Source organism: Rattus norvegicus, chromosome 13 (assembly GCF_021556685.1).
Source record: "Rattus norvegicus strain SHRSP/BbbUtx chromosome 13, alternate assembly SHRSP_T2T, whole genome shotgun sequence".
NCBI lineage: Eukaryota > Metazoa > Chordata > Mammalia > Rodentia > Muridae > Rattus > Rattus norvegicus.
In genome coordinates this window covers 48,548,153-48,576,036 of record NC_141546.1, presented here as the reverse complement: position 1 = coordinate 48,576,036, position 27,884 = coordinate 48,548,153, and the positions used below count along the sequence as shown (strand labels likewise).

Below are 27,884 nucleotides of genomic sequence, written 5' to 3'. Positions count from 1 at the left end.
CTAATTTCTGGATAAAATCCCATTAATGCAAACATGCAATTAGTCACATTCATCTTCCCTGATACACTAAATAATAAAGCTAAATCGCTCAATGTTTGAAACGTGGTCTATGTTTTAGAATTAAAACCTTAGGTCTAACGAGGCAAGGGTGTAACTTCTTCAGGCCTCTACACTAACAGAAACCTTCCTTTAAGCCACAACAATCGACCCTGTCCATTTCACCAGAAGAAATGAATCTATTTCCAAACATTTTCCCCATACTAGCTGGCCTGGCCAGTTATTTTCTAAGGCATTTCATTTCTGTCCTCAAAGTTGTCCAAGAGCAACTAAAATGTGTTGTCTGTGTTTTAATTTTTCTTTCGTAGGAGTAGTGGAAAGATAAGGCTTATTCAGGGGGCTCTCGAAAACAGCTTTTCTAGAACGTCTACGTACACAATCCCGCAACTCAAAATGCCATTACAAAGAGCAAGTTTAAGGGGTAAAAGGCGGGGGTGGGGGGAGGGTCTTCTTCCACTTGTGAGAGAGCAGGGAAAGATAGAAAATTCTTAAACGGTAGGCAAGGCAGTTAAACCTTCCCAACCGTCCCGGCCGGTCCAACGGTCGTTTAGGCCAACTCAGACTCAGGTCATCCCAAAAGGTAGACGGAAAAACCTGGGGTGTCGCAGCGCATCCAGTTCCGGCTGCGGGGGGGGGGGGGGGGGGGGGGGGGAGGACAGGGAAGGAGTGGGCCGGGCTCTCCGCGGACGTTGCAGCCGTTAGGACTGTCTTCGGGGGACACCCTACCCCTCACAGCCCCCCAAGCTCGAGGCGCTAGAGCCACCGCCGGAGGGCCGAGTAGGGAAGGCTAGGGACCGGGATGAAATCCCAAGGGCTCGTCTGACATCTCCCCTACAAGCACGTCCTCTGCACCTCAGCCCCAGCCAGGCCTCCCCCGGGAGCAAAGCGGTCCGGCCCGAAGTCTGTGTGGCAGCGTCCGCCAGGACGAGCAAGCCATCAGGGCCCCCCGCTTCCTGGCCTGCCCCCACAATCCTCAAAGTGCCCCCCCACACCCTTGCACCCCCACCACCACTCAGCCAGCCGCTCCAGACCGGACTCGCAGCTCCTCCCCGCCCCCAGTGGCGCTGGCCGCCCCCCGCCCCAGCTCGCCCCGGGGACTCCCGGAGGCCGAGGGACCAGGTGGTGGTGGGGGACCCGGGTCCGGAGGGTGGGGCGCTCAGGTGAGGGCAGCTCTGGGCCGACGCCGCCACCACACAAAGGACCAGGGGCTCCCGCCGCCATATTGAAAACTTTCCTCCTCACACGACAACTCGCAAGTCCCCCACCCCCACCCATCACACACCCCCGCACCCCGAGAAGGAGGCGAGGACCTGCCACCGAGCCGTGCGGGCCCAGAGCCCTGCCTCCCCGCCCGCGTCTCAGCCGGGCTCGGGAGGACTCCCCAGCGACCACCCCGGCGGCTGCCACCACTCCAGCCCTCACTGCTGCCGGATCGTGCAGCGCACCAACCCCCGGAGCGGCACGGACTTGGCCCTCCGGCCGCCCTGCCAGAGCCGGTTGTCCTCACGACCCGCATCCCACCCGGGACGAGCCCCCGGGGCGCCTTCCTCCCACCGCTATATCTCCCACCCTCCGAGCCGCCCCAAACTTGACTGGGCCCGCGGGACGACCTCTCCCCGCCCCCGCGCCTCCGGCCTCCCGGGCCGCGCGTCCTCGCTCCCTCCCCCAGCCGCGAGCAGGATCCGGGGTGCTTGGCTGACTCACCGGCGGCGGCCGCACCTTACAGATCCCAGTCTGCTCGGCTATGGGCCGGATCTTGTGGATGAAAGCGAAGGGGTCCGCGAACTCTTCCCAGCTGGGCTCGAAGACCGGACACTCGGGGGGAGGCAGGAACTCTCCCAGCGGGCCGGGGCCCCCAAGGGGCAGCGCCGGGCGCGGGCCTGGGGGCAGCGCGGTGGCCGGCTCCATCACCGCGACGTGGGCAGGGGCGAGCACAGGGCAAGCTCCGCAACCGCGGCAGCGAGCTCCGCTCCGTCCGAAACCTGTGCACACGCACAGCTCGGGCGACAAGTCCGACTTCTACTAGCAACGGCAACACCTAGGGCTTTTTCAGCCTTCCTCCGACGACGTCTTGCCGCTACCCCACGCCGTGCGCCTCCGCCGCCACGGCGAGGAAAAAAGTCCCGGCTGCCACCCCGAGCCAGGTCTCGCCCCGCCCCCTAACCGGGAGGGGCAAGGGGCCTTCTGCCTGGGATGTTTATCCTTAATGCTTCAGTTGACCACTGAAGTTTCAGAATTCTTGCTCTCAAGAAGTTAACAGTCCAGTAGAGAGAACAGAGGTACAATCGATCAATCACGTCATACATTTTGCCATGAAGGATTTGCATAGTAAAACCCGAGGGGCAGAGTACTGAAATTGGAGGATTCTCCAAGTAAACAACTTGCACACAAGAACAGCAAGGATAGACGCAAGTTATAGTAATGAGGAGAATAACTCTTCGAGCACTTGTTTATCCTAGACACATTATAAAGTGCAAATGCTTTTCGGGATTGTTTAGTCTGTGAGGGGCTTAAGCATTTGACCATTCCAACAGTTCAGACTGTTTATTGGAAAGTGGGGGTGCTGCACAGAAGTCTACACATATACAGGGTTGGACTTGAGCAAAAAGATCTTGAAATAACCCAGTCAAGGAATGAAGGGAGGGCCTAAATAAAGTCAACACCCCTATCTATAGATTGAAACGAAACTGTAGGAACTAAAAGCTAGACTAGGAAGGGACCATAGGAATGCCATACTAAGGGCCTGACCAGTTGGTGTTGCTGGGACAAGCATCCAGATTATGCCATGCGCATGTCATTCCAGGGAAGATGTATTCACTCCTGAATGGGCTGAGCTCGAGATGCCTCTGATATACAGATTTCCAGCAGACCAGAAGGTACAAGTCTTTAGTAAAGAGATTGGAACTGGTCCCATTGTTTCAGAGGAAGCAACAAAGGGGCTGAGAGATTAAGTAACCGTGAAATACAAAGACGGGGGATGCCCTGTAAAAAGTCAGAAGGGCCTAAGTAGAACTTGAACACAACAATGATTTCTTTAATCTAGAAAGCAACCAAGCTCATGGAAACACTGCTTGCCCCTGTATAAGGAGGGATCAGTGGATCCAGAGCCCTCCCTTCAGAATAGGCTACCTCTCTTAGTCTCTGGGTGTAGTTTTTAACAGGACTAATGTGGCCAAGGCTGGCCTGGAACTCTCTATATAACCAAAGAGGACTTTGATCTTCTGATCCTCCTGCCTTAACAAATGTATCCCATCACACACGAACCATCGTTCTTCAGCTTACAAAAGGAAGAAAGTAGAAGTTATGTGGTGGCACACACCTTCAATCCTCCACAAGTTCCAGGCCAGCCTGATCTATCTGCATAATGAGATCCTGCATCAAAAAACAAGCCGGGAGAGATGGCTCAGTGGATTAAGGGCCTTTGCTTTCTGTCTTAGAGGATATAAACTGAGTTTCCAGATCAACACCCATCAGTCAGCTCACAATTGCCTCTTCCCTGCAGCCTCAGAGGCTCTGATGTCTCTTCTGCCTCTCCAGGCCCCACACACACACACACACACACACACACACACACACAATTTTTAAAATATAAAAAATACAACATACAAAACAGTTTTCAGTAAAGGGGAGAAAAGTCTCACTCTTTAATATGCTCCACAGTTACCCGGTCTCCAAAACAGTTCAGTTCCTGGAGAAGGAAAAGCTTTTCTTAGCTCCACAGGGATTTGGAGCCTGAGTCTTCTGCTGCCAATGGGATGGAACCAAAGCAGCAAGTAACCTATTCCGAAAACAAGACCATAAGATAAGGTGATCCGGCAGGCTATAGAATCGTGGGGAAAACCTAGGTAAGAAGTACAGAATTTACCAAATTTTTGAGTCAAGATTTCCGTATATCTCTGACTAGCCTGAAACTCACATACTGACCAGGCTGCCTTCAAATCGGAGATTCGGTGATTAAAGATTTGATGATTAAAGACATGAGTCACCTCACTCAGCCTGCCATATTTTTTAACCTTGGGGTTTTTTTTTTTTTTTCTTTCCTGATAATGTTTTGAGGAGGGGAAAAAATGAAACAGGACTGCATACTTGTTGCCAAAGCTGGCCTGGAATTCACGATGTAGCCCAGGCTGACCTCAAAGACTAGGACTTGAGATGATCCGTCATGTTGACTGAGAAAAATCCTTTATTGTCCCTCTTGGCCCTGGCCCTGGGTGTCATATGCCCTTTGCGCATTTGAGGGTCTTCCTAGAGTTGATTCCCTCTCATATTCTCTGCCTTGGGAGAACACAGTACTTTTACCCTTGACGTTGGCATCCTAGAAACCAAGTATGTTATAACTCTCAGACTTCAGAAATACATGAATTGTGGGTATGTAACTAGAGGATACGAGCTTAGGAAAAGTCTCAGTTGTCTGTGGCCTAGGCATCTTCTCTCACTCCCAACTTTCAAGGTCTACTAGTCCTCTTTCCTCCATTTCCGGTAGTGATGCGAAATGATGAGATACTACTCCTCTCAGATCAAGCAGCAACTAATAGGCTTCACACCAACCCAGAGAGACACGGAGGGAGTGGCGGTTGCCAAGCTAGTAAAGAGAACCTAGGGCCTGAGAAGGGTCTCTGCTTTAAAGGTAACAGCTTCCCCCGCCCCACGGAAGACGTTTCCCCTTGCCCTTTATGATGTGTGTTTACATGGGCGGAGGGATCCCTCTCCAGCTGACAGCCACACCGCGGCCGGCTCTTCTTTTTTTAAAGAGCCTGGCCACAGGCGATGATTGGCCGCGGCCCGAGCCGCATCAGCCTCCGGGGGCGGGGCCCGGTCCGCATTGTCTAGTGTAGGGCCGGCTGGACGCCCCAGAGGCCGGACCTGGGTAACCCCGTCCTGGAGGTGCCGGGTCTCGGGTACCCAAAGGGTTGGGAGCGAGGGCTGGGCGGAGCCACAGCGCCAGGTTCTCGGGTAAAGAGGGACTGCAGCCCCGGCGGCCGGAGTAGAACCGAGCCCGCTCGGAGTGCCACGTCTCCAGGAACCCCCCCCTCCTTACTCTTGGACAACACTCCGCCTCCGCCCCGGACTCCGTCCCCCCAACCACCCCATGAGTGCTGGAGAGCCTCTAGATACATCTCTAGGGATGGGTGTCTTTATCCCGCCTACTCAGTCGTCAGACCTCATCCTACCCCCAGCAGGCTGAGTTCCGCCCCCGGCCTGCACCCCAAGAGCGCAGCCTGTGCCCTAAATCTGCCTGCTGGTCTAAGAGGCGCTGGTCGTCCTCCTTCCGGTCGCCGTGCAGTGGAGACCAGGCTTCTGGGTTCCAAACACGAGGACTTTTCCTCTCGCTCTCCGTCGATGTCGCCCCACCCCTCCTGCCTGGCTCGGGGTCTGAGCCACAGATGGGGGGGGCAGGCCTGGTCCCCAGAAGCCCAAAAAGGGGCGGCGGCCGGCGCAGCACGTAGCGCACGTGTCGGTCCGGCTCCCCACCCCCTCCGCACCGCTGCCGCCTCGACGGGGCTCTGATGTCGTCCGTGTGCCTTCTTTCCGCCCTGGCCTTACTTCAGTGCATCGGGTCTACTACCACCCGTATTTTCCCGTCCCCACCTTCTGTTTTCCCAAGTACCCGCGATGCACGGTCTCAGTTTCTCATCTCCAGTTCAGTGATAACATCTAAACTCAGCACCTTTCGTGCTCTGGAATATTTGGTGTCAGGTGCCCTTGGGGTAACCATGGGACGTCCCTCTGCTTTACTTGTTTTGTGTCTTTCCAAAACGTCTCGTTGCTACTCTTTATTGCTAGTTTTATAGCTCCGCATCTGTTTCCCAGCGTAGCCCTTGCTAACTCCTCAGCGCGTGCCCCACCCCTTGGTAAGCCGCTAGAGGGAAGGAGTAAAGTCAGTACCAGGCACGTGGGAGCTGCTCCACAAATATTTGTAGAAAGGAGGGTGGGGGAGAAATGGCCTTGAGTTTCTGTGACTCCAATTGTCTGAGGATGAGGCTTTGGGCTGGACATAGAGAAGACTCTACTTGTCTCTCAGTAACTCGGTGGCGAAGTGTTGGACAGCCCACACAGTGTGTGAATACAGTGAGATAAAGCGTCCTTCCCATGCCCTCCTCTGCTTAAATCCACTGGAACCAGTATCCCTCCCTCTCAGCGGCAAGGCCTTGCCCGTGGGATATCTGTACTCTCTTGGTCCTCACCCCCAGCTGACATCATGATAAAGGGTCTCATTACGGGCTCTGTCCTTGGAAAGCGGGTCTGGTCTTGAGGAAGCATCTTTTAACTAAACACGACAGCCTCATCCCTACACATTTCTGAGGTACACATACAAGGGAGGGGAAGACCTCTCCTAGACCGGCACTGCACCGGAGCTACTGTCTGTCCCAAACCCTGCCCCTCGCCACTCCCGGAATCTCTGCTGACTCAGCAGCTCAGCTGAAAGCTGAAAGCCAGAAAACATACACCATCGGCATCGGTGTAACTGGGTGTGAGACCCAAAGAACCAGACCCTTGTGTGGATCAGACACTCTTAAGTGGAATGTTCCCACGGTGGTGGTGCTGGCCCTACCCACAGGGGCTGGGAGGAGCAAGGTAACCCTCACCAAGGCTTGGGTTTCAGGTGCTTCTTCCCATTCCGGTTGGGCCACTTCAGAAGCCTAAGACTCAAGGAACATTATTTAATCTTTTTTATGGTTTGTTTTGAAGACAGGGTCTTTTTCTTTCTTTCTTTCTTTTTTTTCGCTTCCTAGGCAAGCGCTCTACCACTGAGCTAAATCCCCAACCCCGAGACAGGGTCTTTCTATGCAGCTTAGAATGGCCTCGGATTCACAAACTGACCTCAAACTCTCAGCAATTCTCCTGCTACAACCTCCCTTAGTTCTGAGCCAAGGAGCAATCTTGTGCACCTGAAGGGTGAAAGTCACATTCTCTGTTTATTCCCCCAGAACTCCTAACTCAGGTCTCCAGACTGACTGCCAGATTCCTCTCAGCATGTCTTGTTCCTCAGATAGCTCAAATGTTTAGAATTCTCTGTATCTGGGATGTAACTCGCTGGAACCTTCCAGAGCATCACCGTGTCTATCTAATTAAAATTAACCAACCAACTAAATTCCATTGTATGTTCAGTATAGCATGACTTTCTAAATGCAAAAGGAGGCTTTTTTCCCCACATTTTTCTTCCTTGACATGAACAACCAATGTGTTTATTAAAAAAAAAAATAAGTAAGGCTGGGGATTTAGCTCAGTGGTAGAGCGCTTACCTAGGAAGCGCAAGGCCCTGGGTTCGGTCCCCAGCTCCGAAAAAAAGAGCCCAAAAAAAAATAAATAAATAAATAAGTAAAAGAAAGAAGGAAAAAAGAAAGAAAGAAAGAAAGAAAGAAAGAAAGAAAGAAAGAAAGAAAGAAAAGGAAACCTGAAATACTGCATTATTGCTCTAGTACTCTAGCGTAAGTCAGGGCTGCTAGCCAGGAGTAAGTCATAGTCTACTAGGCACACCACCCTATGAAAAAAAGTAGATGGTTTTGTTGCCATCGTTTTTTCAAATAGAGAAACTCAGAATCCCATTAATCAGCCAAGATCACACTGATAACAGCTAAACCAGGATGAGAATGGCAAAGTCAGTCGGGACCTGCCTTTAATCTTTGCCAAACACTAGGTAGGCTAGCTTCTAAAAGTATCAGAAGGGACCTCACTTCATCTCCCACCAGCCATGCCTTCACCTTCTGCCTGGGTCCCACCACTTCCTTCTAGGCCGCTGTGGCTGTAAACCATGACTCTAGTGATCTCCAGGGTTTTGTCTACATAGTTTCACATAATACCCTTGTACAGTGGTGAAACTCTATGCTGGTTGAGCCTTGTGAAATTGACTTCCAAGACCCAAGATGAACTGTGTTTGAGAATAGACTGCTCTAAGGCTGGTTTTTCCTAAAGTTCTGGCAACTTTAAAATGATGTACGGAAGGTACAGAGGGACGGACGAGCCGGTGAAAATGCTGGAAGGCCACCAGGCACAAGCCAAGGAGAGAGGCCTTGGAGAAAAAGTCCCGCTAACATTCTGATCTTGGGCATGCAGCTTCCAGAACTGTCAATAAATGTGTGGGGTTTAAACAAATTCCTTCAATCGGTCTCTCTCTTTATATATAGATAATGCAGATGTATGAGTATGATACCAATATGTAGCCACAAATCCTATTGGTTTCCTTTCCCTAGAGGGCCCTTAGGAATTATCTAATATTGAGTCTTCCTCAAATACCTAACTAATTTAATTTCAGCCACTGCCCTCCCTCCCCCATGTCTCCTCACTGACACCCCCCCCCCCCAAACACTGTCCCCACGGTATAGAAAGCCAGGAATTATATGGTGGCTCTTCAGATTGGGCTTTGCTGAGGCTTATTCATTTGTGTTCTTCCGCTCATTCCCCTCCCCACTCTGTTCCCAGCCCATCAGACCTAGGGGCCACTTTGAGATCCACATCTTTTTGTGTGCTCTGGTTTTTTTTTTGTTTGTTTGTTTTTGCTTTTTGCTTTTAGAGACAGAGTTTCTCTGTGTAGCCTTGACTGTCTAAGAACTTGATCTGTAAACAGGCTGGCCCCCCAGAGCTGGGATTGCAGGTGTATACCACTCCCCTCCCAGCCTCTCCCCCAAACCCCACCCTTGACTGGGTTCCAACTCCCAACACCTTAGGCAAAATAAGTGCCAAGCATAAGGCCAAGATGTAAGTTCTTCCAAGTTTTGTTTTGTTTGGGTTTTGGGGAGGCAGTCATTGTTTCTTGAGCTGACCTTGAACTCACTTCACCATCCAGGATAACCTTGAATTCCTGGTCCTCTTTCCTCTACCTCCCAAATGCTGGGATAACAAGTGGGTGCCACCACACTGGTTGTTTGTTTTGCTTGGTCTTACTATATAACCTGAATGGCCTGGAATTTCCAATGTAGATAATGTTGGCAATGAACTCACAGAGAGCTCCCTGCCTCTCTGCTTGGAATTAAATCTAGCCCAACTAACTTGAATTTTTGGAGCTCTCCTATTTTTTTTTTTTTTTAAATTCAGACTTTCAAAATGTGTGGCCACACTGTGGAGCACTGGCCTCTCCACTGACCAGATGAAACCAGTGGGCTAACGAGTTCCCTTGGTCCCCAAACAAGTAAATGATTGTCAAGAGAGCAAGGCTGAGCCCCCTGGGGAGAAGGGCACAAAGAGGAGCATGTTCCTCACCATCCCTAACCTGCAGGTATGGTTCATCCTCCCAGGACTGGAGGAGAATCCTGACCTCAGCCAAATTCAAGTCCTTAGTGAGGACATCCAGAACTAACAAGCACTGTGAGGCAGACTGACAACTGCCCCTAACTGCAATGTTGATGAGGGCCTAGAGAGGTGTCAGGCCTCTTTCATATTTATTCTCTCTGTTTTGTTTTGTTTTGATTTGATTTTGTTTGTTTGTTTGTTTCTGCTTCCTCTAAATCCTTCAGAGAAGTAGGGATCTGGTGATAACAGACAGGCAGCCTCTCTGAGTGGTTGTGTATCCAAAAGTACAATGTGGACAGCAATGTAGAAATGAGGGAGCTGGAACTCTCAAACATCCGATGGAAGAAGGCCAAACTGACTGCCATGGTAGAGAAGAGTGGTTACTGTAGTCCAAGCAGTTGATAGGCTGAGATGGGAGGATTGCCATGAGGTCAAGGCAGGCCTCTAAGCTACTGGGTGTGACCCAGTCAAGAGTGAGAGATTCATTATGTAGAGGATAAAGTTGCAATGAGTTCTTGGTACATGCCAAGTATGACTGTGTGGATGATCTTTTTAAGTTCTTACAAGAACCCTTGAGCCATAATCTTAGCACTTGAGAGGTGAAAGCACACATAACAGAAGTTCATTTATTTATTTGTTTCATTATTTATTTAAGACCAAACTGGCCTTGAACTCTCAAAGTTCCACCACCCCACCCCACCCCACCCCACCCCTAGTCTCCCTAGTGCTGGGATTAAAGGCATGCACCTCTATGCCCAACTCAAATATTTTATGTATGTGAGTGTTTTGCCTACATGTATATATATGTTTTGCCTGCATGTAAGCATGTGTTTTGCCTGCATGCATGCATGTGCCTAGTGCCCACAGAGCACTAGAGCCCTGGAACTGGAGTTACAGAAGGTTATGGGTTGCCAATATGAGTAAGGAGTTTAAAGCCAGCCTGAGTTACAGAGAAAAGTCAAATCCATCATGAACTACATGAGGTCCTGTCTTAAACAACAAAAGAACCCTTAGGCACTGGAGGATAGTCATCTGTCATCTTCGTTGATAGGGGAGGAGCTGGGCTTCAGAAAGACTGAGTCATTTGGCCAAGATCACATGAACGAGCCAAACAGAAGCCAATTCTAGCCTAGTTTGTCTGAGCCTATAATCTGTTTTTTGTTTTTTGTTTGTTTGTTTGTTTGTTTTGTTTAAAGATTTATTTATTATATATAAGCACCCTGTAGCTGTCTTCAGACACACCAGGAGAGGGAATCAGATCTCATTGCAGATGGTTGTGAGCCACCATGTGGTTGCTGGGACTTGAACTCAGGACCTCTGGAAGAGTAGTCTGTGCTTTTAACCACTGAGCCATCTCTCCAGCCCCTGTTTTTTGTTTTTTATTTGTTTTTATTTTAGTTCTGCATTCTCAAGACAGGGTTTCTTTTTTTTCTAAATATTATTTATTATATGTATACAAGTACACTGTAGCTGTCTTCAGACACCCCAGAAGAGGGCATCAGATCTCATTACAGATGGTTGTGAGCCACCATATGGTTGCTGGGAATTGAACTCAGGACCTCTGGAAGAGCAGTCAGTGCTCTTAACCACTGAGTCATCTCTCCAGTCCCCAAGTCATGATCATTTCTGGTAGCAACAAATGCTCAGGAAAACATAACAGACCATCTAGTAAGTAGAGAAGGATGACAGTGGTGGCACTTAGCGGCACTGGGCTCCATTAGCCAGTGACAGGAACAGGGCAGCAAAGAGAGCATCTGAGCTTGGGCTCAGTGGCAGGGAAGGGGCAGCCACTGGTTAATCCTACCGAGGAGTTCAAAGACCCTGACTCAAGAGTCCTGCAGGCCTTACCGGCCATCCTCCAAGAAAACAAGCCTCTAAGTCTAGAGAGAGAGACCTCACAGGCAGGCTGTCTGTAATCAGGAGCCAGGACCTTCTTCTATTTGCAGTGAGAGGCCCTCAGAGAATGGCAAGAGGAGAAGGGATCGCACCCGATTTAGGACTTTTCCTTTTTCTATCTATCTACCTGTCTGTGCTATCTATCTATCTATCTACCTACCTACCTACCTACCTACCTACCTACCTACCTATTGATTACGGCATTTTTGATATGTTTTTTTCTGTGTATCCCTGATTATCTTAGAATTGTAAATCAGGCTGGCCTCCAATTCAGAGATCTGTTTCTGTCTCCAGTGCTGGGTTAAAGGTGTATATTATTAAAGCCTTGCTTCTTTTCCCTTTTTTTCGATGGGTCTTCTTATGAAATCTATATCGGCTTCTAACTTATATTCCTACTTTTGATTCCTGAGTGCTAGGTAGGCATATGCTACACACTGGATTTTTATTTATAATTTTAATTTTTAAAGTATCTTATGTGTATAAGTTTTTGCCTACATGTTTGTATGTGTGTATGTATGTATGTATGTTTGTATGTATGTATGTTTGTATGTATGTATGGATGTATGTATGTATGTATGTATGTATGTATATACCACATGCACATCTCAGAGGAGAGCATCAGATTCCCTGGAACTAGAGTTTTGGGCTGTTGTAAGCCACCGTGTGGGTTCTATGACTCAATCCTGGGCTCTCTGCAGGACCAGCAAGTGTTCTTAACCCTTGAGCCATCTCTCCCAGCCTTTGATTTATAATTTTTGGGTTGGAGGTGGTTGTTTTGTTTGTTTGGGGTTCTTGTTTGCATTTTGTTTTGTTTTGAGATAAGGTCTCACTACCTCCTGAAAGGGAAGGCTGGCCTTGAACTCTTAGAGATCCACCTTCTTCTGCCTCCCAGTGTGCTAAAGAGGGACTAAAGGCTTGCACCACCACACCCAGCTCAATTTGTAATTTAAAAAGGTTATCTCTGACTTTGAAGTAGAAGTTGGCTTACAGAAGAGTGGTACAGACTTGGAACCAGTTAGTCCTAGCAGATGTGGAAGGGTCACGTTGGGAGGACATAGTAACACCTTTGCACATGCGCACACACGCACAGAGGCCTGGGATTAGCCAGAGAATGAGAAGGAACATAAGAAAGCTTTAAGACGGGCTGGAGAGATGGCTCAGAGGTAAAGAGCACTGACTGCTCTTCCAGAGGTCCTGAGTTCAATTCCCAACAACCACATGGTGGCTCACGACCATCTGTAAAGGAATCTGATCCCCTCTTCTGGTGTGTTTGAGACAGCTACAGTGTACTGATGCATAAAATAAAATTAATAAATCTTAAAAAAAAAAAAAAGAAAGAAAGCTTTAAGACCACGTGCACTGATGCATAAGGAAAAAGATGAGTCTGGGGAAGGCGGGTGTCAGAAAGGAAACGGTTCCGAGTGGAATGAAAAATGTAGATCTGCTGAGAAAGAATCCAAAGTGGGTTAAAGTCCACACTCCCAAGGACTTGCTGTGCAGAATTTCACAGAAGTAGGACAGAACTTGAAACATGAGTTCAAGAGAAGTATTATCCTTTTTGACTTTTCTTCCACAAGAAGATAACAGACCTGCTTTTTCCATAGTGACAAAGTTCCAATAGAGAGATCATGCAAAAGGCAAAGAATGAAAGCTGACAAACTCAGAAGGTGAGAGGGGGAAGGAGGCGAGGAAAGAACCCGGAAGGAAGTAGAGACCGGGCGGAGTCACAGCAAAGCTCCGTGTGATGGAGCTGGCGCCAAGGTTCTCTGTGCTGTGGTCTCTGCGTCTCTTTTCTCCCTTCAAGGAGAGCTGCTGCTGCTTTTCAGGCCAAATAATAATTTGTAGAGAGGGATTGTGAAGCACACACTCATCACATGTATCCTGTACCTGTGCCCCTCTGATGCTGTGAGTGGGGGACTGGGACACAATAGTAACATCACAGAGGGAGCTGAGCTCAGGGGAGTAAGCAGCAGAGACCTCAGGCTCTGTCCCTAACTCCTACAGTGACTGACTCCCGTTCCAGCCCCTCTTGCTCTTTGTCCTGCCTTTTCCAGAACAGTGTTGACCTGAGAGGGCTGAATAAGAAAAGAATTCCCTGATGCCCCAAGCTGTCGCTGGAAGGAACGAAGGGAACTGAGGTATGTCTATTGTGCCGAGGTCTTTTAACTGAAATTATATAGCCCTTTTTCATTAAGCACACTTGTCCATGTGTTTATGGTTTGCAGAAGTCTGGGTCGTCTGGGTATCTTATAGGTCCTCTGGGTATCTTTTTTTTTTTTTAAAGATTTATTTATTTTATTTATATGAGTGCACTGTAGCTGTCTTCAGACACACCAGAAGAGGGCATCAGTTCTCATCACAGATGGTTGTGAGCCCCTATGTGGTTGCTGGGATTTGAACTCAGGTCCTCTGGAAGAACAGTCAGTGCTCTTAACCGCTGAGCCATCTCTCCAGCCCTCTGGGTATCTTATACAGAAGTTCACAAGTGAATCACTCACATGACAAAAAGCCTTAAGGAAAACAAGTAAGAAAAGTTGTATCTTATTATGCATAAGGGGTTTTGTTTTGTAACTATTATCCAAAAAAAAAAAAAAAAACCCTAGGAGAGAGATGCATGTTAATGCCTATCAAAACATTTGGAACTGAGGAAGGGCTCAGCACTGGAGCGTGAGATGTTACCTCAGATGACCTGAGTTCAGTTCCTAATACCCAGGGCAGAGAGCTCATGACCACCTACGAGTCTAGTTCTAGGGGACCCAACACCCTCTTCTGGCCTCCACAAGCACTGTGCTAACGTGTGTGCAGACATAAGCACATAATTTAAAAAAAAAGAAGGAGTTGGGGATTTAGCTCAGTGGTAGAGCGCTTGCCTAGCAACCGCAAGGCCCTGGGTTCGGTCCCCAGCTCTGAAAAAAAGAAAAAAAAAAAAAAAAAAAAAAAGAAATCAGACCAGAGAGAGATGGCTCAGCCATCAAAGGCTAGACTCACAATCAAAAAAAAAAGGGGGGGGGGGCTGGGGATTTAGCTCAGTGGTAGAGCGCTTGCCTAGGAAGCGCAAGGCCCTGGGTTCGGTCCCCAGCTCCGGAAAAAAGAACCAAAAAAAAAAAAAAAAAAGAAATTTAGGCCGGGTGTGGTGGCATATGCCCTTTAATCCTCCCATTTTGGAGGTAGAGGCAAACAGTTTCAGGACAGCCAGAGCTATCCTGATGAGTGACCCTGTCTTTAGGGAGAAAAAGATAATAATATTAATTAGTTAATTAGTTAATTAAAAAATGTCAAAGCCGACCAAGGTGGGAGACATTCCTAAGAATGAAGGAGACTGGGCCGCTGGAGCACAGAAGTCACGTGACTACCATTTCCCTTTTTTGAGTGTCCTGAGTATTGCAGAGCAAGAATGGAACTCGTTGACGAGACACATGGGAGCCTGGCTTCTGATAGTTGAGGAGCAATCAGAAAAGATACTCCAGAACAGGGCTGGATGCAGACGCCTTTGACTCTGAGCTGTGTCCCAATAACCCAGCACTCACTTAACTTACTCAAGGAAACAGAAGCCTGCTCTAATGGGGGCCTATAAGTATGAGTAAAGACAGGAATGTATTAGAATATCTTTGAGCCAAGTGGTGGTAGCACTTGGGAGGCAGGGGCTTGTGGATCTCTGAGTTGGAGGCCAGCCTGGTCTACAGAGTGAGTTCCAGGACAGCCAGGGCTACACAGAGAAAGCCTGTCACGAAAAACAAACAACAATGGCAAAATCAAACTGTTAGCCACCACCGCCTGGCTAGTAGTTTGACTTTTTGTTTTTGTTTCTGTTTCAAATGCATAGCGTACAACGCCCACCTGTTTTCTAGCACAAATTGGCCTGTTAATAACGTTCCTGCTAGCACTTACCGTTCTGAGCAGGGGAAACTCTGGGAGAGTTGGAACTCCAAACAAATGTAGGAAGAGTGGCAGCAAATGTCATCAGAGGACAAGTGGCCTTCTTTATCTAGGAAGGGAACAAGGCTGTGTTCTCTCAGGTTTCTAGCTCAGTGTATGCTCCTGTACATTAACAGTAATCTTAGGGCGGGGGAGGATAGGGCAGGGAGGAGAGCAGCCTCCCTCCCAGTGTGTGCACTGACCTCTTGCTGTAGGAGCCCGACCCCAGCAGACACAATGCGCTGTTTCATCAGACATTTCTTCAGAGTCTCTGTGGCCCTCATGGTCCTGTGGTTCCTCATCGTCCTGCACGTCCCAGAGGAAAACAAAGATGTCAAAACTATGGTGACTATTCTTTGGGACACTGGGAGTATGTGGTGGGAGAGCTGAGGACAGGCAGGTTGCCCAAGGCCTCTGGACTTCCCTTCCAAAGCTTTCCCTCTGAGTGGAACGGGGTGTGGATCTACCCACTGTTCTGTAAATTACTACATCCACTTGCCATGCTTCTCAAGACGAGAGACAAGACAGATTCCACCAGAGCCCATGGATCTCTGGGCTCATGGCCAGGCACTGCACTGGCCTCTCTCTACCTAAAAGGCACATGGGAAGTTGGGAGAAATAAATAAAGGCTGTGGTTTTGTGAAAAGACATGTATCTGTTGGTCTTTGTCAATGGTCCAGGTGATCAAGCATGGCAGTAAGAACTCCAAATCACTAAACAGCTGGCAGAGCATCACTTCCAAGTACCTGAAAGAAATCCATCAGAGAAGAAAGAGTGAGTACCAGGGAGAGGGAGAGTGCAGTGTCAGCAAGAGGAGGACCACAGGAGGGAAGATGGGGAGTGGGGTGGGGGTGGGACTTGGGAATGACACTGTCACAGGAAGAGGAGGACCACAGGAGGGAAGATGGGGAGTGGGGTGGGGGTGGGACTTGGGAATGACAGTGTCACAGGAAGAGGAGGACCACAGGAGGGAAGATGGGGAGTGGGGTGGGGGTGGGACTTGGGAATGACACTGTCACAGGAAGAGGAGGACCACAGGAGGGAAGATGACCTGGAAAGAAGAGGGCAGGAGGAGAAAAAGGCTCTGTGTCCAGAAACACTTGAATCTGCCTGACAACTCCCTCCCCAGACCCAGGACATTGACAAACCAGGAGTATGAGGAAGAAAGGAGGGATAAAGGTAGTTGTTTTAAATGGGATGGATGGGGATAAAGGCTAGATAGTTAAGTGGTTAGAAGCATTTGCTCTTCCTCTCGAGGATCTGAGTTCATGTTTCCAGCATGTCCCCTCTCTCTCTCTCTCTCTCTCTCTCTCTCTCTCTCTCTCTCACACACACACACACACACACACACACACACAACATATGCATACACCCACATACAAAACACTAAAAAAAAAAAAACAGGCAGAAACAATATCTTGATCACATACTATATCTCTTCACATTACCTTGTATATACACTTACCTGCAATGCCATACATCTCCGCATTGGGTAAACAAGGAGTGACTCCCTTGTGTAATTTAACAGTTCAATCTGCAATTATGACTACGCCCTTGGAACGGTTGGCTACATGCCTTCTGCGGGATGGGGTGGGGGTGGGGAATAGATGATCCTTTGGCTTTTGTTGGCCGACTTTGAAAAAGGGTCTCACCATGTAGACAAAGTGGACCTCAGAGATCCTGCTGCCTCTGCCTCCTGAGTGCTGGAATTGAAGGTGTGCACCATCATGCCATGCCTTTCATTTTATTATTTAATTAAGTGGACACATGTGTCTCTGTCTCTGGGCATATGTGCAGGAGTACAAGTGTCCACAGAAGCTAGAAGAGGGCGTCAGATTCTTTGGGGCTACAGTTACAGGCCGTTGGTTGTGAGCCCTCGAGCTGCGCTGTAGCACCTGAACTCAGGTCCTCTGAGCAGTAGGCACTCTTAACCACTGGGGCATCCCTCCAGCCCTCATGGGGCCTTTTTTGGAGGGGGGGGTGGCCTCAAATATTGGTTTTTGTTGACTTACGCGTGTACAGTATGTGTACATATACATACGTATATTATGGCATAGAATATGTATGGATCCCTGGGAGCTGCAGGTGCAGGTATTGTGAGCTGCATGGCTTGGGTGTGAATGTAACTTTTATTTGCCAGATGTAATTGTCATCTCAGAGGCTTAGTGCTGAATAAACTCACCCTTTCCCTCTTTCTGAACTCTGGCCGGCTGGTTCAACTCAGCTGTTCCGGCTCAAACTCTTCTCCAAGCTGACTGATCCAATCTGACTTCTCTCAGCTTCTCATTGAATTTCTCTGCTTGGACTCAAACTAACTCCAGCGATTTGTTCTAACCTCCTGGCTCCTCATTCTCTGGCTTCAACTGCAGCTACTGTACAAACTGAATGAAGCTGACCTCAACTCCACTGTACTGACTGACTGAACTGAACTCAACTGACTGAACCAACTTCAACTCCTCCACTCTCTCTTCCTGCTCTGCCTATCAACTCACAGACGCAGACAAAATGACTAGAACTCCTGCCTCTGTCTCCTGACCTCTGGGAGTAAAGGTGTATACAACTACCATACCTGGACCAAAACTTTTCTTTACCTAAACCTGGATGGCCTTGAACTCAGAGATCTGCTTGCCTCTGTCTCTTGGGATTAAAGGGGTGTCTGTGTTCCAGTCAGAGCAGCCATGTTGCTGAATTAAAATTCCTTTACACTTGGGTTCGGTGAACTGAACTCAGGTCCTCTGAGGGTCAAACTTTTGGATAAGGTCTCCATATCTGGCCAAGGCTGGCCTCCTCCTTCCTATGTATCTCAGGCTGGCTTTGAATTGAACTCTTCCTGCCTCAGTGTCCTAGGTCCTGGGAGTAAGGTATGTACCCTCGTGCCTAACTTTAGAGCATTTAAATAAAAGGGAAGAGGAATTAGTTGAGATATTTTTAAAAAAAGAGTTGTGGCTAAAGTTGCCTATATGCATTTTGGGGTAGAGGAATTCAATGATTAAGAAAAATATATGAGTGAAAAAGAAGATTAAACCACTGTGGGGAAGAATAAAGTTAGTCATTGTAAGAAAAAGCAATCGCTGGATTAAAGAATATTGGAGGGCTGGAGAGATGGCTCAGGGGTTAAGAGCACTGACTGCTCTTCTCAAGGTCCTGAGTTCAATTCCCAGCAACCACATGGTGGCTCACAACCATCTGTAATGGGATGCCCTCTATATAATAAATAAATAAATCTTTAAGAAAAAAGAAGAATATTGGAAACAGGAGGGTCTTAGATCAAAGAGCACAAATCTTTTTGTTTTATGGTTTTTAGGTCTAAGCTCAGGGGTGAAAGGGGGTGAAAGGAACTGGCCAACAACATAGTCAGAAGTAGCAGAACTCGGGTAAAAGTCCTGGGCTGGGGAAATGGAACAGTGTAGACTGGATGCTCTCCAGAGTGTGTGTGTATCTTAGCACCACAGTGGGAGGAAAGGGTTCTGTCTGCTTACACCTGCAGTTGACAGTCAAAACTCAAGGAAGTCAAGATTGGAACTCACAGGAACCTGGAGGCAAGAGCTGATGCAGAAGCCACGGAGGGAGACTACTTGCTCTGTTTGCTTTCTTCCATATCCCAGGACCACTTGTCCAGGGGTGGCTCCGCCCACAGGGATCTGAGCCCTCCCACACCAGTCATTAATGAAGAAAATGTCCACAAAGTTGCCTACAGGCCCAGTTTATGAAGGCGTCTTTTCCAATTAAGATTCCCCTTTGCTGGATAACTCTAACTTGTGTCATGGTGACAAAAACCAAGACAGTGCATCAGAACAAAACAAATGTCTTAGGCTCCTGGATGCTAAAGAATGTCCTTTCTTTCTTTCTTTTTTTCTAATGTATCTTTTTAAAAGGGATCATTGGGAAGATAAGTTGGCTGAAAGGCTTAAAGCAGAAGGAATTATAATCATAACAGGACTGGAGAGATGGCTCAGGAGTTAAGAGCACTGACTGCTCTTCCAGAGGTCCTGAGTTCAATTCCCAGCAACCACATGGTGGCTCACAATCATCTGTAATGGGATCTGATGCCCTCTTCTGATGTGTCTGAAGACAGTGACAGTGTACTCATATACTTATATAAAAATAATAACCATAACAATTAGCTAGTATTTATCAAGTTCTTTAACCACAAGCTTCAAGTTTAAGAAAACACTCAGAAAGGTTGGACATGCTGGCACAAGGCTGCAATCTCAGCACTTAGCTGAAGCAGGAGGATTGCTGAGAGTTCAAGCTCAGCTTAGACAACAAAGTGATTCCAAGGCAGCAATGTTTACATAGAAAGACCTTCTCTTGTTGTTGTTGTTGTTGTTGTTGGTGGTGGTGGTGGTGGTGGTGGTGGTGGTGGTGGTGATGGTGGTGGTGGTGGTGGTGATGGTGGTGGTGGTGGTGATGGTGGTGGTGGTGGTGGTGGTGGTGGTGGTGGTGGTGGTGGTTTGTTTCTCTGTGTAGTCCTGGCTGTCCTGAAACTCTGTAGACCAGGCTGGCCCAAGCTGAGATTTACCCCACTCTGCCTCCCAAGTGCTAAGAATAAAGGAAGGAGCCACCACACCTGGCAAAAACCTTGTCCTAGAAGAAATATTCAGAAGGATCCACTGGGATTCTGGGGCACTTAGCTTGGTATTTCTTCAACTCTTAAGTACATACAAGTGACATAGTTGAAACATTCTGGAGATGGCCTCAGGATTCTGTATGTCTAATAAAGTTGCAGATGAGGCTAAAATCTCTGGACGGATGACCACATTTAGGAGCGCCAAGAATGGGGTTGGAAGAAATAGCTCAGCAGCTATGAGCACTGTGTTCTTTCCAGGAACCCTCGTTCAATTCCCAGCACCCACATGGCAGCTCACAACTGTCTGTAACCCCAGTTCCAGGGGATCAGATGTCCTCATAGACTTAGAGGTAAAACACCAATTTGCATTAAATAAATAACTGAATAAAAATAAATAGATAAACAAATCAGTCTTTAAACAGAACTCTTGATCTGTTTTTTTTTAAGTAGCAGCAATGTGCATATTCTTTCTGCCCAGTAAAAAAAAAAAAGTCCCAAATGTCACCCTCTAATCTTTAAGATTTGTTTGTGTGTGAGTCAGTGTCCACGGAGGTCAGAAGGTGCTGAATCTGCTAACGTAAGTTACAGGCAGTTGTAAGCCTCTTAACATGGGTACAGAGAACCAAACTTGCGCCTTCCGGAAGACCAGAGGATGAGCCGCTACTCCCGGACTATTCCCCAGGACTCTAAGGTTTATTTTATTTATGACGGGGTCTCACTGAACTCATGGTCCTCCTACCTCAGCTTCCTTAGTACAGAGGTTAGATTCTAGTCATGCCTCACCGTAGGTTTCACCATTAGCTTCTCTAATCTTGTTGAGCACTCATCACTACCATCCACTGACAGTTGTCCCTGTTTTACCTCTCAGCATGGTTGACAGTGGGGATCACCTCAGAGTCAGGACACGGTCAAAATGGCCTCCTGGATACCCTGGCCTCCCTGTACCACGCCTCCTCCACGTCTGAGCAGAGACAAATGACTGTGCTGGTCCACCTGGCCGACTCTGACCCCACCTGGCTCAAGAGAACTATCTTCCGCATTTCAAGTCTCTACAGGTCCCAGATTTTGACAGGGCAATTACTACTGATCCATGCCCCACCTGATGCCTACCCCACTGTGTCTAATGTCCAGAAGGAGATCTCTCAGGGGCAGATCTACTCCAAGCAGAATGTAGATCACGCTTTCCTCATGAGCTTTGCTACAAAGCTCTCCCCTTACTTCCTGTTGATAGAGGACGATGTCTTTTGTGCCCCCAATTTTGTCGACCACATTCGCTCAAAGGTGATCGGCAGGAAGCCCAACACATGGGTGCTCCTGGAGTTCTCTAATATGGGCATCCTGGGTAAACTTCTCCACAGCAAGGACCTTCCACTCCTGACCCGTTTCCTCCTCCTCTTCCACAAGGAGCGACCTCTCGACTGGCTGATCCGTCATTTCTGTACCCTCTTGGCCCAGCAAAGTCCAATCCTCTACAGACCCTTTCTCTTCTACCATAGGTTGACTCACTCCACTTTCACAAACAACGTAACAGACCAGGAACAAGATCTTCCTTGTCCCGATAGCCTCACTGGAACTGTTTTCACAGACATGAGGTTCTCTGATGTTCATTCCCCGCAGGCGGCCTACACTCTGGACGAGTCTTTCTTTTGGTCCTACAATGTCAGTACAGGGAACTACTTGATCTTGATTTTGAACAATCCAGCGAACCTCGACAGAGTGCAAGTAAGAACAGGCTCCATCATGGATGGAAAGTACATCCTAGAGAAAGGACAGGTGGAACTAGGCTACGAGCCTGAGGGAACGCCCCCGAACTGCACCAGCTTTACCCTGCTTGGCCATCTTGTGCAGGGGCAGATGGATCAGATCATCCTGAAAAGCGCTGGGTCTGAAGTAAGCTGCGTGAAGCTGGCAGTGAACGCTAATCAGGTCGGTGGTCTCATGGTCAGGCATATCTACATCTGGGGGGAGAATGCCGAAGTCAGAAGAAATAATCAAAGATATGATAAGTGGTGATGCTATGTCAGTACGAACAATTAAAAGCTCGAACCGTTTCATCCAGCCAATCTGAGCAATCCAAGGGGACGGTAGACAGGAAAGCAGGCCTGTGTCTCTGAGTGGAGCATCCTCCACCTTAGCCTTCAGCGGCTACGTGCCCTGCTCACTGGGTTTGAAAAGAAAGTCTCAGACAGGCCCAGACACGTGGGACATTTCTGTTATTGCCATCCCCACCCAGGTGAGAAGGAAGGGGTGGGTTTTTTCCAACCAAAAGGCCTCAGAGTAGGATTCCCTCCCTTCTGGATGGGCTACTTTAAGAAACCTGAGCGTCAAGAATCAATATGTCACAAGAGATAGGACAGAGAAGCGGGGCTCCCTGACTTCCCACTAGCAACATCGCCTATCACCTTCCTTCCATCAGTGAGGGTGGAGACGGGTATCAGCTGGTACCAGAAGGAAGGGTGGGCGTGATGTGGTCTAGTTGTGGGAGAGCCCTGGGTCTGGGATGTAAGGCAGAGGTGACATCTCTGTAGGGTTACTGTGACAATCAAGTGTGACAAACGTGCGAGGACTCCGAATCATAAAGCAAAAATATATTTCATGGGGTCATGACGTCACCCAAGTTCATCAGGGGGCTGGAGAGAGGGCTCAGCGGTTAAGAGCACTGACTGCTTTTCCGGAGGTCCTGAGTTCAATTCCCAGCAACTGCTTGGTGGCTCACAACCATCTGTAAAGGGATCAGATGCCCTCTTATGGTGTGTCTGAAGACAGTGACAGTGTACTCAATATAAATAAGTAAATAAATAAATAAATGAATAAATAAATAAATAAATAAATAAATAATCAACCAAGCAAGCAAGCACTGGCTGTTCTTCCTGAGGTCATTTGACCCCCAGCCTTCCCATGGTGGCTCAGAACTGTTTATTACTCCAGTTCCAAGGGGTCCCAAAGCCTTCTTTTAGCTTCTCAAAGCATTGTACATACATGATATACAGACATACATGCAGGAAAACCATCCATACACATACAATAGAAATAAAAGTTAAAAAGAAACTCTTAAAATTCTTCAGTGGTTTCCCATAGCTGCTGAATTACAAACTTTTTTTTTAAAGATTTATTTATTTAATGTATATGAGTACACGGTAGCTGTCCTCAGACACACCAGAAGAGAGCATCGAATCTCATTACAGATGGTTGTGAGCCACCATGTGGTTGTTCTTAACCCCTGAGCCATCTCTCCAGACAGGTTACAGGCATTTCTAACGCAGCCCCCTCCTTGCTCAGCTCATGGCTAACCATTGTCTGTGGCAGAGTTCTTCTAGCACCTTTTGTGAGTTCATCCCCTGCCCTTGCTCTTTTGCATGTTCTGGCTGAGGCCTGAATCTCCCCCTCCTCACTGACTACTACTGTCTGTCAGCTTCTTTCTGCCACCACCAAGGCTACCATGGCTAGGTCCTGTTACCTGCTCCCTTAGCACCTTGTCTTCTATTTTGCAGGTCTTTACCGAGGTGTGGCTGTTTAAGGTTCCTAATCCCTTCTCTCTTTAGACCCCAAACACGTGCTTTCTGAGGTTAGAAATGGCATGTCTATTTTCTTTATCCCTGTGTGCCTGAGGCCTCACAGAGGACTTGACACATGGCAGGTATTTTATCTGCTGGAAAAAAAAAAAAAAAAAAAAGCAACCAAATCAGAGGCAGCCGAACCTCCAGTCTCCTCATTCTCCTTAGCCCCAAGTCTGAGGTAATCAGACACCAGCTGCCCCACCCCAAACACTCAGCCAGCCAGGCACCTGCCTTGTCTACCAGAAGAGTCCAGGGAGGTGTCCTTCCCCTGTCTGTCAAGACCCAAAATATTGAAGAACCAGCCTGCCTCCCTCTGAGGCTTAAAAAGCCATCTTCTAGTAAAGACAAACGAGGCTCAGACCTGTTTACGGTTAAACCTGTTTCTCAAGGATCAGGCTATGCCCACCTCTAACCTTAACTACAAATGGTTGTGCACGGCCTGTTCCAGGAATGGCAATCATGCCTTCATTTCAAAAAGTTGTTTATGACCAACTTGCAACCCTACCTTTTCCCCAAAGCTTATAAGATTACCTATGACAATCTTGTTATGACTACCTTGCGATACCCACCTTGCAACAACCCTGTCTTTGTTTCAGGAGGCCATTAGGACTAGCCTGGTTTTTTTTTTTTTTTTTTTTTTTCGGAGCTGGGGACCGAACCCAGGGCCTTGCGCTTCCTAGGTAAGCGCTCTACCACTGAGCTAAATCCCCAGCCCCAGGACTAGCCTGTTATACATATGTTCTGCTCTTGATGTTCTGCCTGCCAAATTCCCCATTTGGAACCCCCTTACCCCTGAGCTAGAAAAGCCTTTGTCACATCCAGTGCTGACCCTTTGAACCTTAGTGGGAGGTAACCCATGGACACAAATAGAAAAGCTTGATTTGATTAATTTGGCCTTGATGATTTGGGTCAGTCACCTTTCTCCTCCTCCCATCTTTGGGATTAGCACCAATCATCTGCATCCTCACTCTAGACTCCTCTTTGAGACCCTGGAACTTACCCTGCTTACCGCATCACCTTTAGATTTGGGCTGCTCCGTGAACCAGTCAGCAAACCTGTGGATGCCACCCTCTCTCTATGTTGACCCTAGATCAACCCCTGGCATTCTGAGTCTGTGTGCCATCTCAGACATACGACCATGGACATATTTCTGCAGCAGAACACAGGGATACTTTACAAAATGGTCGGCATCGTGAAGTATCCCAATTACCGTGTGTGTCAGACGCTGTGCTAAGCACTTCCTTCCTCGGTGCAGTGCAGTACGACAGACTCCATCTTATGTTTACCTGAGGTTTATAATTTAGGCACGGAGTGAGTGAAACAGAGACATGCTCACACCACTATTTAGCTGTGTGAACTTGGATAGGCTCCCGTCAGAGGCCCAGCCTCCTTCCTGCCCAGCAGCCACACTCAGAATCCTCTCTTCTTTCAAGTGAGAGGCTGGACAGGTACAAAGAAGTTGAAGTTATCTAGACCCGAGTCCAGTCAGCAGCTAGAAGGGTTGTCTCCCAAAGCCAACTTGGATCGTGTGCCTCTGGGATCATGTCTGAGACGTGGGGTGCACAGACTCCCTCGTAGGAATGAACTCTCACCACCTCAGTATCTCTCAGGATCCTCAGGAATGACGATGGAGCAAGAATCAGACGGCCCTCCATAGCAGAGTGCTTATCCAACACATGTATGTACAAGACCCTTGGTTCAATTGCCGACATGGGGTGAAGCATAGGGAGCAGACAATCACAGTGCATTCAAAAGAAGTGACCGGAATTTGAGTCCATGAACTTGGATTCAAGTTGGCTGACTTCAAGATGTTAGCGAACATACTTTAAAGCTCTGTTTTTGTTTGGGCCTGGAATGTTAGGCAGAGGGATGATTTTTTTTTTTTTTTTCGGAGCTGGGGACCGAACCCAGGGCCTTGCGCTTCCTAGGCAAGCGCTCTACCACTGAGCTAAATCCCCAGCCCCAGAGGGATGATTTTTAAGGTATACACCATCTGGTCATACTGTTTCTTCAAATATCTGGGACCCCAGGGCTGTGGTTTTTTCAATGCTGGCTGCTTTGTTTAGGAAAGTTATATTTAAAAAAAAAAAATAAAGCTGGGCCTACACCGGACCAGATCCACAGCTCTGGGGTGAAGCTGAGAGACATCAGTAGTTCTTTTTTTGTTGTTGTTGTTGTTGTTCTTTTTTTCAGAGCTGGGGACTGAACCCAGGGCCTTGCGCTTCCTAGGCAAGCGCTCTAACCACTGAGCTAAATCTCCAACCCCGCATCAGTAGTTCTTAAAAGCTGTCCCTCTTGAGGCTGGAGAGACAGTACAGTAGTTAACAGCACATCTTGCTCTTGCAGAGGACCCAAAGCTGATGCCCTCTTAAGATCTTGGAGGGCACTGGGCACCAGGCCTGCCTGTGGTCCGTGGTTGTAAACCCTGCCAAGGATTCTGGTGTAGCCCAAGATAATCACATCTTTTTAAAGATTTATTTATTGATTATGTATACAGGGTTCTGCTTGCAAGCCAGAAGAGTGCATTGGAGCTCATTACAGATGGATGTAAGCCATCATGTGGGAATTGAACTCAGAACCTTTGGAAGAGCAGGAACCACTGAGCTATCTTTCCAGTCCAGATAATCACATTTTATACTACTGCTCTGTCCTTTGTACCATGGGAAGAGGAGGGAGTTAAGCATCTTTCCATCAAGTCCTGGGCAGTGCTTCAGAGCTCAGGCTTACTTGAGCTTACCATATCCAGTCCTCACCTCTTGTTGTCCTGTCGGCCATGGGAAGCCTTGTGGTCCATGGTCCACAAGGATGGCCACAATTCCATCGCTGTGTGTGTATGTCAAGAGGAAGGCTTGAGGCAGCTGTGCCTACAATCTCAGCACTTGAGAGGATACTTTGAGACCAACCTGGGGGTTGGGGATTTAGCTCAGTGGTAGAGCACTTGCCTAGCAAGCGCAAGGCCCTGGGTTCAGTCCCCAGCTCCAAAAAAAAAAAAAAAAAAAAAAGAGACCAACCTTAATTAATTAAAGAAGGAAGGGGGAAACTTTTTTTTTTCTTTTTTCTTTTTCTCGGAGCTGGGGACCGAACCCAGGGCCTTGCGCTCGCTAGGCAAGCGCTCTACCACTGAGCTAAATCCCCAGCCCCAGAAGGGGGAAACTTAAACATCTCTCAGTAATTTCAACTTATGGTCCAGCGATAAAGACAGGGAGGGATTGACCAAATAAGACTCCAAGCCAGCAAAGCCATTGGAAGGGAGGTGACAGCAGTCCTGTGCACTGTCCCTTGGCCACCTGTGTCTGCCTGGCTGGTGAGGACCTGGTTGCCTCGAGTGGGGTTCCACAGTCAGGTGAGTCAGAGCTGCAATTATTTCTAGGTGCCCACTTCAAAGGAAGCTGGCATTTTTGATGTCTCTGGGTTCCCAGAACTACTGAAAGGCTTAATGGGAGACTCCCTTACTTGGTCTACAGCTCCTCCATGTGCCAACCTGTAATGGTGGGACTGTACCCAAGACAAAGACGTCTATATCATCCCTTCCTCATGACAGCAACACTGTGATACATGTGGCATTCAGTATTTTTGTTTCTGACTTATTTCACAAACTTTAAGCCTCTAAGCAGTAAATCTTTTTGGTCTGTTCTAAGCTTCTAGTCTGCTCTAAGAAACTATCACTTAGGATTGTGGCCTGCATTACCCTTGACATGGGTCCCAACCACTGGTGTGTAATTGTTTTTGTAGAGTCCTGTCCCCAAACTATCAAGTGTTATTTTCAAGTTCTGTGGTGGTTTGAATATACTTGGCCCAGGGCATAGCACTATTTGGAGGTGTGGCCTTGTTGGAGTAGGCATGGCCCTATTGGAGGAAGTATGTCACTGTGGGGGTGGGCTTTGAGATACTCCTCCTAGCTGCCTGGAAACCAGTCTTCCCCTAGCAACTTTCAGAGGAAGAGGTAGAACTCTCAGCTCTGTCTCCTGTGCCATGCCTGCCTGGATGCTGCCATGTTCATGCCTTGATAATGGATTGAACCTCTGAATCTGTAAGCCACCCCTAATTAAATGTTGTCCTTATAAGAGTTGTCTTGGTCATGGTGTCTGTTCACAGCAATGGCAACTCCAACCAAGACAAGTTCCTTCCATACCCCCCTCCCTCCCAGCTTTCGAGAACCAGTGTAGTGTCGAGTGTGGGGTAACATCCAGCCAGTTGGCTGTTGCATAATCCTAAGGCAGACAGCAGGCTGTGATGCCCAATGTCTTTCTAGCTAAAGCAATTGATACTCTGGCATCATGGGATCAAAACAGAAGAACAATCCTCTCTTTTCTATGCCCCTACCTTCGGCATCGTGTGTACTTGAGTACAGCACTGCATGCTTAACGAATAGATTGCGCCATTTAGTGGAGTTCTTCCTGTACTTAACATTAGAAAATGTAAAAGCAAAAAGGGTTTGAAGAAGCCACCCCCTTACCTTCTACAGCAGCAGTTCTCAGTCTGTGTGGCGAGACACTCACAGGATCAGATCTCCTGCATATCAGATATTTGTACTATGGTTTAAAACAGTATCAAAATTAGTTGTAAAGTAGCATCAAAATAATTTGATAGTTAGGGGTTGCTACGTGAGGAGCCTGTATTAGAGGGTTGTAAGATTAGGAAGATTGAGAACCTATGCTATA

General features: G+C 48.0%; 2 protein-coding genes and 1 long non-coding RNA gene across 8 annotated transcripts in view; 1 reads left to right on the top strand and 2 right to left on the bottom strand.

The window, feature by feature from the left end:
* Kdm5b (lysine demethylase 5B) overlaps positions 1–2,131 on the bottom strand; it is a 70,681-nt gene extending 68,550 nt beyond the window's left edge. The window contains 1 exon segment of the mRNA NM_001107177.1: positions 1,762–2,131. Coding sequence (NP_001100647.1) covers positions 1,762–1,965 — 204 coding nt within the window. The 5' untranslated portion in view covers positions 1,966–2,131.
* On the top strand, positions 568–22,517 carry Mgat4e (MGAT4 family member E). 4 transcript variants are annotated; one of them, NM_001429741.1, is given in 6 exon segments: positions 568–637; positions 12,786–12,848; positions 13,236–13,319; positions 15,312–15,441; positions 15,777–15,870; positions 20,535–22,517. In NM_001429741.1, coding segments are annotated over 3 exon segments (1,347 nt in total). In that variant the 5' UTR covers positions 568–637; positions 12,786–12,848; positions 13,236–13,319; positions 15,312–15,333; the 3' UTR covers positions 21,680–22,517.
* On the bottom strand, positions 3,671–5,443 carry LOC148001624 (uncharacterized). Of its 3 annotated transcripts, XR_015635950.1 has the most exons (3): positions 5,229–5,443; positions 4,144–4,372; positions 3,671–3,835 (listed from the first exon to the last, which is right to left on the bottom strand). It is a non-coding gene; the product is annotated as an uncharacterized LOC148001624 (long non-coding RNA). The 3 variants fall into 3 exon arrangements; XR_015635951.1 differs by lacking the exon at positions 4,144–4,372; XR_015635949.1 differs by lacking the exon at positions 5,229–5,443 and having other exon boundaries at positions 4,144–4,745.
* Positions 22,518–27,884: the final 5,367 nt, after the last annotated feature.